This window comes from Artemia sp. Qi Xiang Cuo, chromosome 1 (assembly GCF_049724085.1).
Source record: "Artemia sp. Qi Xiang Cuo chromosome 1, ASM4972408v1, whole genome shotgun sequence".
In the NCBI taxonomy this organism is placed as follows: Eukaryota; Metazoa; Arthropoda; class Branchiopoda; order Anostraca; family Artemiidae; genus Artemia; species Artemia sp. Qi Xiang Cuo.
Window position 1 is genome coordinate 41,654,923 of NC_142794.1, and position 11,179 is coordinate 41,666,101.

Genomic DNA, 11,179 nt, shown 5'->3' on the forward strand with positions numbered 1-11,179 from the left:
GGAAAAAAACAGATAGAAAAAATGCCTTCGATGCAGAATATCGTGGTTTCAGCCACTTTTCTTGATTTTCAAACCAATCATTTTCCTTTTTATTCAAGTCAAGGGACTGTTAGTTCCATATATATAGGGGTATTGAACAAAGCGGTTCTAATAGTGGACTTCTTTTTTGATCTGACTCTAGTTTTAGGAGTTATGGGCTATTTCGTTTCTTACTATAGGACTTGATCGCCTCTTACTAGGTTTCTAGCTACCGCTGCAGTCCAGAATAGCTACCGCTGCAACCCGAATCGCTAACAATCACTACAACCCGGATGATTGTCTTTTCATACAATCATTTAAGCATAACATAAATTATTTTAGAATTGTTTACTTGAAAACATTTTGCTTTATTAAACAGTGTTGATATTCAATCATATGCTTATGCTTATCTGCAAGTTTGCCATAGTATATCTGAATCTGTCTAAGGGTTTCTAGTGCCGAATCGACATCTCCGTTATCAATTTGTATTTCACTAGCCTTAAGTTGACACAGAATGGCCTGTGAGCTATTCACATTTTCGTAGTAGTTACTAGCTTGCGTAAAATTTTCTATTGCTTCAAAGAAATCGCTGTTAATTTTTTGAATACTTGCAATTTTTTCAATGGCTTTCCCAGCCTCTTCCCAATTCTCTAATCTTACGGAAATGTTGGCAGCTCTTTTGTATAATTCAAGTATTTCCTCTTCTTTAGATTTTAAAATGCTAGCTGTGAAAAGCTCATTTGCATTTTCTGAATATTTATCCTTAGCTTCAGGTAACATTTGTGTGGTTTTAGACTGAAACTTTCATCGAATCAAGTACATTTGAGGAAGGTAAAAATCATGTTTATAGAAAAAAATACATCTGTAATCATTGGAAAAAGTATACTTTTATATTTTGTTTCCAAGTGTAGGGCAGTAAATTTGCGATTATTATTTTAGGTGATTTCTTCTTGAATTGCAACAGATTATGAATATAAAATTTGCGTGTTTTCGTCATGTTTCATTCAAACGAATTACAATACATGTTTAACTACCCATTTCATCATTTTTCATATAAACATACTACGACACATTTTGAATACTCTATTTTACTCTAGTGTATTACGTCTGAATGATGACTTAGAACTCCTGATATTTCGATTGCTTTTCTTTATGTTATGGAATTTGCATAATCTGGATTAGCTGAATATATTTGGGGTTGGATTACGGTATGTTCAATATAAGCGCATGGCAATTAACCTTTCCTGTCAAATCTTTTTTGTTTTAAAGGCTGTAAGATTCTCATCAGAGAGGTCTCAAAGATACTTCTTCGATATCTAGCCAATAGCTGGGAAGCCAACAGTTTCACGTACAACAAAACTATTTGTTTTATCTATCTGAATAGATTACCTGTATCTGAATGCAAGAAACAGTACAACGCTAGTCATCATGAGCTAGAACTAAAGATGAGCCTTGAAGGCTTGGCTAAGTATGTTTTGTCAATTTAAAGTCTATATAAACTTTCTATTAAAGAATACTACATGAGATCCTCTTGACTTACACAATTGAACTATATCAATCCTTTATGTAAAATAATTAGCAAAAATAAATTTAAAACATAATATTTTTTTAACGAATAACTGTATTTTTCTTTAACTCTTTAGTAACAAATGTACACCTTCCTGCATACAAAAATCGAAATAGGAGTTTTACTATTATAAAAAACATGTAAACATAGTTATGAAAAATGCAGTCATTTTTGGGGGCTCTGCCCAAAAATCTGACTCGTCTACTAAAGCTAGAATAATTCCTGAAAATTTTAAATAAAATAACATTATTTAATTAAAAACTGCAAAAATATTTATGGTGTCTGAGCAATAATTTTAATTTTTTAATTCAAAGCAGAAAAATACCAGAAATTTTCTAATTGTTTTTTTAGGTTCTATCTACACGACCGTCGGTATTTTTGTTAGAAATAAAGCAATTTAAAAATGAGTACTAAATTAAAGCAAATTTTTAAACAAGAAGCTATGAATAAATCTTGCCCTCCATCTCTGCTCCTTCAAAATATGTAAAGTATGTAGGTTGTGTTCCACAACCATCATCTTTTGTTCAACCTTGTAACACTATTATTGTTACAACATTGGTGCCACCTGGGACAGGCCCTACTTATATAGTGTGTCCACACTGTCATGCTGAAATTGATACATCTATTATATCAGAACCAAGTCTTCTTGCCTGAATAAATGGAGGAATTCTTGCTTTGACCGGATGTTGATTTGGCTGCTGTTTAATTCCGTGTTGGATCCCATCTTGCATGAGTATTGTTCATTCTTGCCCAAATTGCAAAGCGCATTTGAGAACCTTTAACTCGCGCTAACGATATTCGCAGCGGAGCAGCTCAGAAACGTTTGCCTAAATTCATTTCGGTTTTGAAATAGCTTGTGATTTCGTATTTTCTATTTGGATTATAGTAAAGAACCTATTCTCTCGCGTGACAAGTGGGTATGCTTACCATTGGACCATCAAAGACTTATGAAATATAAGTTAAATATAAGACATGATAATGTTTTCGTTAATACACGAAACAATTATATAACAATTATATGTTCTGGTTAACTATTAATGGTGATTATGTTAGTTCCATCAGTATAATAGCTGTAGAGATGGCTCAAACCTAGTAAAGAACAAATCATGGCAGACATTTAGCTTAAATTGATGCCTCATTATCTGAACCTCGTCTCTTACTATTCCAAATACGAAAAAGCCATAGGCTTTTTCACGCAGTTCTCGCGATACCCTTTGGAGAATTGCACTAGTTCTAAGTTACGATTCGACGAGGGCTCATCCTAACTCTATCAGTATTTTTCTTCGGAGAAGTCTATCTCTTTGGGTTTTGATCAGATCAGAATCATACTGACATTGACTCCAGCTATATTCACATGCCACACCTACTTGGACCATATTCTCTTGCGGCGGCTAGTTATGTAGTGGACTAATTTTAGTCTAGAGAGTCCTCTTCTTTTTTGTTGCGTTGTAGGTCATAATTATCTCTGGTTTACCATTCCGATGTTCAATTGCTGCTAAAGAGTGGATGGACGAATCAAGAATGACTACGTTTATTTCTTTGGAACACAAGACACCCGGTTCGAATGGACTCTTATCTCACCAGGAAAGGGTGGATTACTCTTTCGTTCTTTTTCATGGTGTCTACGTTAGTCATTCCCAAGTGACTGAGGATTTCAATGAGCTCTATGGACGTGAAACAGCTGCCAGCTGATATTTTGGGGTTTGAGACCTTCAAATGATCGACAAGGGTCATTTGCGTTGGATCTGAAACATTGTGGATTCCAACCATGGGTGTTTCCTTCTCAGTATAGACAAAGACACTAAATAGATAAAATGTCTTCAAAACTGAATCTTGATTCCAGAAGACATTGAATCTTGATTCCATATTTGTCCTCTTTAGAACATATCTACTTCTTGAATTAACATTGTTCTCTAAGTTCAAGCCAAGGAACGTTAAGTTTCCAATATAGGGATTTCGGACAAGATGGCTCTAATGGTGTACTTCTTGTTTTTATCTGACCCATTCTTAGGAGCTATTCTTAGGTTGCTAGCTACCGCTACAACCCAGATTATGTCCTCAGGCCTCAAGGATATGTTTTACAAAAATATGTATATCCCCTATTGCTAGAATACTTTACCACATGAATGTTTCGTGGTGTAATGGTTAGCACTTATGACTTTGAATCCTGTTTATACTACTGCTGAAAACCAGATTATATTATCCTATCGAAAGATAACTGTTTTATCTTTATTCGATTCCCCGCTGGAGGGAATTTTTGATGTATTTAATTTAAATATAACTCTACAAGCCCATACTAGAGTTAAGTTGCCTATACAAGTTAGTATAGGCAAGAGTTCGTTCTTTAATATAACTAGCTACCGCTGTATCACGGATAATGACCCTGATTACAAACAGGAAAAATCTTACGGCTTTTTCTTATTTGGTATGGTATGAGACGAACCTCAATGAATCAGGCAGCTAACTAAGTCCAATATATGCAATGGTTTGTTATTCTAATGATCTTCTTTTAATATAAAGCATAAACTATTTTAAAATTGTATACTTAAAAGCCTACGCAGCGCAAAGGTTAGGGTGTTGGAATTCTACTCCAAAGGTCACAGGTTCAAATCTTGCTGAAGGCAATTTTTATACATTTATCGTTTTAAAGTCTAAACAAAACTTGTCAATAATTGGCGCCCTTGTCATATTGGACCCCCCATCTAAGATTTTGCTCTAGATCCGCCTTTTCTTTGGGGGGAGGTGGGGGGGTATCTGAGAACTTTTTCCAGGAGGGGGTGAAATCCTCCAAAAAGCAAATTTTGTTGTTGTTAACTTTTAATAATCCAAACAATACCCATGTTACAATTCCTTAAAAAAAGTGGCAAAGAGTATCACGAAATTTGGGGTAGACTGCATTTGCCTGATGACACCAACGTCATTCGGTATGTGTCTAGGATGGGTTCTTAAGGGGTGGAAAATGAATGAAAGGGAATATGCGTTATTACCTAAGTATAAAAAATGCAACTAAATTGAGAATTTGTAGGACAGGGTATCAAACAGCTCAATAGTAAGGAAAACTCTAAATTACGGAATTTTGATACCAGTAGATACATCAAAAGAAGTATATTTTTATGCTGATTTCAAATATATAAGTTTTATCAAGTCTAGTTTAACCCATCAAAAGCTACAAGCCTAAGAAAATTTATCTTATTTCTGAAAAAATGGGGAAACATCTCCTAAAAGACATAGCATCTTAGTGAAAATCACACCATCAGATTCAGCGCATCCGAAAACCCTACCGTAGAGGTTTCAAGCTCCTATAAATGTGGAATTTGGCTTTTTTGCCAGAAGAAAGATCACGGATGCGTGTTTATTTGTTTTCTTTTCTTCTTTTTTTCCCCAGGGGTGATCATATCAACCCAGTGGTCCTAGAATATTGCAAGAGGGTTCATTCGAACGGAAACTAAAAGTTCTAGTGCCCTTTTTAAGTGACTGAAAAAAATTGGAGGGCAAGTAGGCCCCCTCCCATGCTCATTTATTTCCCAAAGTCACATGATTAAAATTGTGAGATAACTATTTTGTTCAGCATAGTCGAAAAATCTAATAATAATGTTTTTGAGGATGACTTAATCCTCGGCTGTCCCCGGGGGAAGGGCTGCAAGTTATGAACTTTGCCCATTGTTTATATATAGCATTAGCTATTGGGTAGTATTCAGACGTGTTCAGGGGGGATTTTTTATTGTGCGGGGGGTTGTGTCGGGTGGGGGGAAGGATTGGGTGGGAGGATCTTTTCGTGGGGAAAGGGATAGTTCTATAAAGGTGAAGCCAGATTTCCCAGTATTATTAAAAAAAAAATGGACAAAAATAAGTTCATAAAACAAAACAAGTTTTTTCAACTGAAAGTAAGGAGCAACATTAAAACTAAAACCAAGAGAAACTAGTACGTATATGAGAGGGTTCGCCCCCTAGTAAATACCTCACTCTTTACGCTAAATGTTTTGCAGTACTTTAAAAAGAGCTACTTTTTCTAATTAAACGGTCTTTAGGATTCAGGGGTTATTCTAAAGGAATTGGAACAAAATTCGAACTTTAGCATAAAAGGGCGAGGTATATTGTATTTTGTGTATATTCACAAAGGTATATTGTGTATATTCACAAAGAATATTGTGAACGAAAGAAAATAGTAGGCTACGTATTTGAGAAAAAAAAACAGGATGGAAGACAGGAAGATTAGAATGAAAAACTGAAAGAATTTTCAAAATTGAAGGACCAGTTTTTTTTCTGAATAGATGTATACCATCCTACATCAAATTTTAACCCAACATTTTTCTAATCCTTTTGAGATTTTAGTTGTCTAGGTGTAACCATATGCATAAAAGAAAAAAAGGCAAAAAAACTGTTAATAGACACATCACAGTTTCTAAAGGAATTGCTGCATTATTAATATTCCAGCTTTAGAAATTCTAATATACTCATAGCACCAGAAAACTTAAAAATTAATGTAATATTTTAATTCCTCTTCGTGTCTGTGCTAAAGTTTAGAACACTTCCGACTAATATAAGTAGCTATCATCCCCTTTTGATCTCGAGACGTTTATTTTGAATGTATTTTAATAAAATTTATTTCTTTTTCTTGTGGGAGGGGGTTCAGTAAGTTTTGTTATACAATTTCTAGGGCCTAGCCTTTTTTTTATGGCTTTGGTGTTTCACCCTTTTGTGAGTCGTTTATAAAAAAGCCTTTAGATAATATTTTAACCCCCACCCGCGATATTTATTTATAACAACGAGCGGTTGTGTGTATTGTTGTCTTGTGTTTATTTTTTTTTATTAAAAGTATACGGGGAGGCGTCATAACATCTTTATGATGTTATGACGGTTATTGGTTCTGACAGATTTTCATTCGGATGTTATGAAGTTTAGTGCTTGTGACGGTTAGTCGAAATGGTAGCACCACCAGTATACTGCTTTACCTTGGTACTAATTATTTCTCTTATTTTTAAGGTGATGAACAAATTGCTGACGCTCCCACCAGATTATTGGGTACAGTTTATTGTAGTTGACGACGCTGATCCTTTCACTCCAGGCTACAGTACTTGAAATCAAAGAGGATCCATGACTAGCACAACCGATTCAGCTGGTTGCATTCGCTAGGAATGACTTCTTCGATAATGTCGGTAGTGGAGAAAAAAGAAGCATCTTGGTGTCACAGAGTGGTCCATATTTTTGCCTTATTTATGGGCGTAAGGAAGATTAGAGTGACTTCATAAATTAAAACTTCATAAATTAGTATCAAACAAAGGAGAAGTCTTTGATAATTGCGATTTTCAGGTACGGACAGACATAAGATGGGTCTAGGGGGAAAAAAAATGTTTTTATTTCGACGCCCTTGGTAATTTAAATATTTTTCCTCTAAAAATGATTGACAGCTTTTATATTACGAACCCCTCTACTCTCTCTTGAATAGACTTTAAATGACAAATAGATTTAATTTAGTTATCATCGGACATCCCCAGGCTGCACGGATATTCCGCGTACTTCAACAATTCAAATGGTCTAAAAGTGTATCTATCAAACAGTTCGTGGTAACGAACTGTAAGTAAGGAGCGACCCGGCTCAATGGTAACCGAGACTCTAAAAAACGGCTCAACGCCTCGCTCTTTACGCTAAAGTTTGACTTTCTCACAACTCTATTTTTTTAAACAATAAAAAAACTTTAGCGTAAAGAGCGAGGCGTTGAGGAGGGGACAGCACCCTTTCATATACGGAATAATTTCTGTACGTTTTAAGTTTTAACGCCGTTCCTTACTTTCAGTTAAAAAAACTTGTTTTTTTTATTTAATCTTTCGCAAGGAGACATCTTGGAGCGCCATGTGTGCTGCACAGTTTCGCTACGCGTAGCACATACCACATGGTGTATATGATTCCTGAAAGTCACCAACCCTTTTTATGTACATTTTAAAGAGTTTAAGGATTTGATAGATACAAGTTTTGGGATTTGAGTGAGAAGGAGGCTATTGATAGTGTAAATTTGAAAACGCAATTGCCAGCTGGATATTAGAAATTTAGGAAGAATCGATGTGTATGGAGAAACTTCGTAAGGACAATAGTGAATCTTATACTTGTATATTTTAATAGACTTGATGAATGACTTAATAGTTTTTTTTTAAGAATTCTAATAATTTTTAAAATTAAATAAAAATTGCTGTGTAACCAAAGGACTATATCTCACCAGTGACAATCTAATGCTTTGTTGAATAAAATTGGGATATATAGGGTGTTTGCATAGATTTTTGGACTAAATAGAACATACAAAATCTCCATACACCTAAAGGCTGGACTGTCGCCAGGATATTTGTTCTGGGGTGGGGGTCACAAAACAAAAATTAAAAGTGCATGAAAAATTTGTTTATATCCATTTTTGTTACGATTTTACGTGTCGGACTTGATACGGTCTTGCTTAGTGCGGTTTGTTTTGTTTATTTTTCCTTAGGTTCTATTTTTTCTATATGTTTCCGTTTTTATGTCTTTTTTTAACCCATGGCCCATGTGGCTTCCATATTTAAGTATAACATCTGTGCTTTCTCTAGATGGACCAATACAAAAGTATGCACCTGGTATCGTTACTGCACCTTTACAACGGCACTGTCTTATCAGAGTGCTATCTGCTTCCCAAAACGTTAAGTTTCTCTTAGCGAAACACTAAGTTTTCAACATATTTTTTTGGGAGGGGGGGTCAGGGAGTACAAAATTGATATCTTAGTTTAAGTAACCATGTTCTTTTGAACTTATAGGTGGTACGTTACTCTATGGATATGTATTTGTTAATAAAGTTTTAAGCTTCAAACGGACACTTTTATTTTTTTTAATAAAAAACATCAAATTCGATTTGTCTTAGCTTAATGTCTTTTTTTTTAAGAATCCCAAGGTTCTTGTTTTTTTCATAATGGTGCTATCTACCTAATTTAAATTTCTGCCTAAACTAATTAAAATCCTAATTTAAAATTTAACTTCCCTCGTCTATAATAAAATGTATTACTTGGTTCGTCAGTAGAGTGCTATGTTATATTTCTACGACCCCACTAGGAATCAACGTGCTATTTGCTGACCGCTCTACACCCTTTCAAAGAGAGTGAGTATCCCCTCGCAATGTCATATGGATTTACATGGTTTATGTTCCTTGCTATGTTATTTGCTTGCAACACGTTCCTTGGTACCTTTCCAAGCAAAGCGATCAAACACGTTTTGGAACTATGGTTGAGATTGTGTAATGCAACCAGACTGGTTTCGTTTCACGGGTTCATTAATAGAACAACTAATGTTTTTGAAAAGGGTATTAGTTCAAAGTTCAATAACCAAATTAAACTTCCGATGGTTAAGAATGCGTCACGGGTAATTAAAGAATGAGGAATGCAATGCTATAGTTAGAATGGCTTTAAGTTGAAAATTGTACCATTTGCGTAAAAATAACTCTATTTGCGAATTTTTTTTTTGCGAAAAGGTATTTGCGAAAAGGTATTCCGTTGGTTAAGAATGCGTCACGGGTAAGTAAAGAATGAGGAATGGAATGCATCAACAATACAAATAATATGCTCAGATACGTAATAGATTTGACGCCTACAAGAGACATTGGTACAAAGTATTCAATAGCTTAATTGGCTTTATATCATTTTGCATAAAAGATAACTCTATTTGCGAAAAAGGGTATAGCATTTGCGAATTGGACTGTATGAACGATATTAATTTTTGATTGAATACTAGGGATGTGAATGATCCTAATTCTGGAAAAAAGGGGGAAACATCTCCTAAAAGACATAGCATCTTAGTGAAAATCACACCATCAGATTCAGCGCATCCGAAAACCCTACGTTAGAGGTTTCAAGCTCCTATAAATGTGGAATTTTTCTTTTTTGCCAGAAGAAAGATCACGGATGCGTGTTAATTTGATTTCTTTTCTTCCCAGGGGCGATCGTATCGACTCAGTGGTCCTATAATATCGCAAGAGAGTTCATTCGAACGGAAATTAAAAATTCTAGTGCTCTTTTTAAGTGACTGAAAAGAATTGGAGGGCAACTAGGCCCCCTCCCATGCTCATTTATTTCCCAAAGTCACCTGATTAAAATTGTGAGATAACTATTTTGTTCAGCATAGTCGAAAAATCTAATAATAATGTTTTTGAGGATGACTTAATCCTCGGCTGTTCCCGGGGGAAGGGCTGCAAGTTATGAACTTTGCCCATTGTTTATATATAGTATTAGCTATTGGGTAGTATTCAGACGTTTTCAGGGGGGATTTTTTATTGTGCGGGGGGTTGTGTCGGGTGGGGGGGAAGGATTGGGTGGGAGGATCTTTTTTGGAGAAAGGGATATTTCTATAAAGGTGAAGCCGGATTTCCCAGTATTATTAAAAAAACGATCAAAAATAAGTTCATAAAACAAAACAAGTTTTTTCAACTGAAAGTAAGGAGCAACATTAAAACTCAAAACCAAGAGAAACTAGTACGTATATGAGAGGGTTCGCCCCCTAGTAAATACCTCGCTCTTTACGCTAAATGTTTTGCAGTACTTTAAAAAGAGCTACTTTTTCTAATTAAACGGTCTTTGGGATTCAGGGGTTATTCTAAAGAAATTGGAAAAAAATTCGAACTTTAGCATAAAAGGGCGAGGTATATTGTATATTGTGTATATTCACAAAGGTATATTGTGTATATTCACAAAGAATATTGTGAACGAAAGAAAATAGTAGGCTACATATTTGAGAAAAAAACAGGATGGAAGACAGGAAGATTATAATGAAAAACTGAAAGAATATTCAAAATTGAAGGACCAGTTTTTTTTTCTAAATAGATATATACTATCCTACATCAAATTTTAACCCAAAACTTTTCTAATCCTTTTGAGATTTTAGTTGTCTAGGTGTAACCATATACATAAAAGAAAAAAAGGCAAAAAACTGTTAATAGACACATCACAGTTTCTAAAGGAATTGCTGCATTGTTAATATTCCAGCTTTAGAAATTCTAATATACTCATAGCACCAGAAAACTTAAAAATTAATGTAATATTTTAATTCCTCTTCGTGTCTCTGCTAAAGTTTAGAACACTTCCGACTAATATAAGTAGCTATCATCCCCTTTTGATCTCGAGACGTTTATTTTGAATGTATTTTAATAAAATTTATTTCTTTTTCTTGTGGGAGGGGGTTCAGTAAGTTTTGTTATACAATTTCTAGGGCCTAGCCTTTTTTTTAGGGCTTTGGTGTTTCACCCTTTTGTGAGTCGTTTATAAAAAAGCCATTAGATAAAATGTTACCCCCCTCCCGCGATATTTATTTAGACCATCGAGCGGTTGTGTGAATTGTTGTCTTGTGTTTCTTTTTTTTATGAACAGTATACGGGAAGGCGTCATAACATCTTTATGATGTTATGACGGTTATTGGTTCTGACAGATTTTCATTCGGATGTTATGAAGTTTAGTGCTTGTGACGGTTAGTCGAAATGGTAGCACCACCAGTATACTGCTTTACCTTGGTACTAATTATTTCTCTTATTTTTAAGGTGATGAACAAATTGCTGACGCTCCCACCAGATTACTGGGTAAAGTTTATTGTAGTTGA

At 34.8% G+C, this 11,179-nt stretch overlaps 1 protein-coding gene and 1 pseudogene across 1 annotated transcript; one reads left to right on the forward strand and one right to left on the reverse strand.

Annotated features, from left to right (window-relative positions):
- Positions 1-366: 366 nt before the first annotated feature.
- On the reverse strand, positions 367-798 carry LOC148956325 (alpha-soluble NSF attachment protein-like). The gene has a single exon (XM_089090366.1). It carries the CDS (start codon positions 796-798, stop codon positions 367-369), a length of 432 nt encoding a protein of 143 aa, XP_088946492.1.
- Positions 799-2,027: 1,229 nt separating this feature from the next.
- On the forward strand, positions 2,028-2,377 carry LOC148956326 (lipopolysaccharide-induced tumor necrosis factor-alpha factor homolog; annotated as a pseudogene).
- Positions 2,378-11,179: the final 8,802 nt, after the last annotated feature.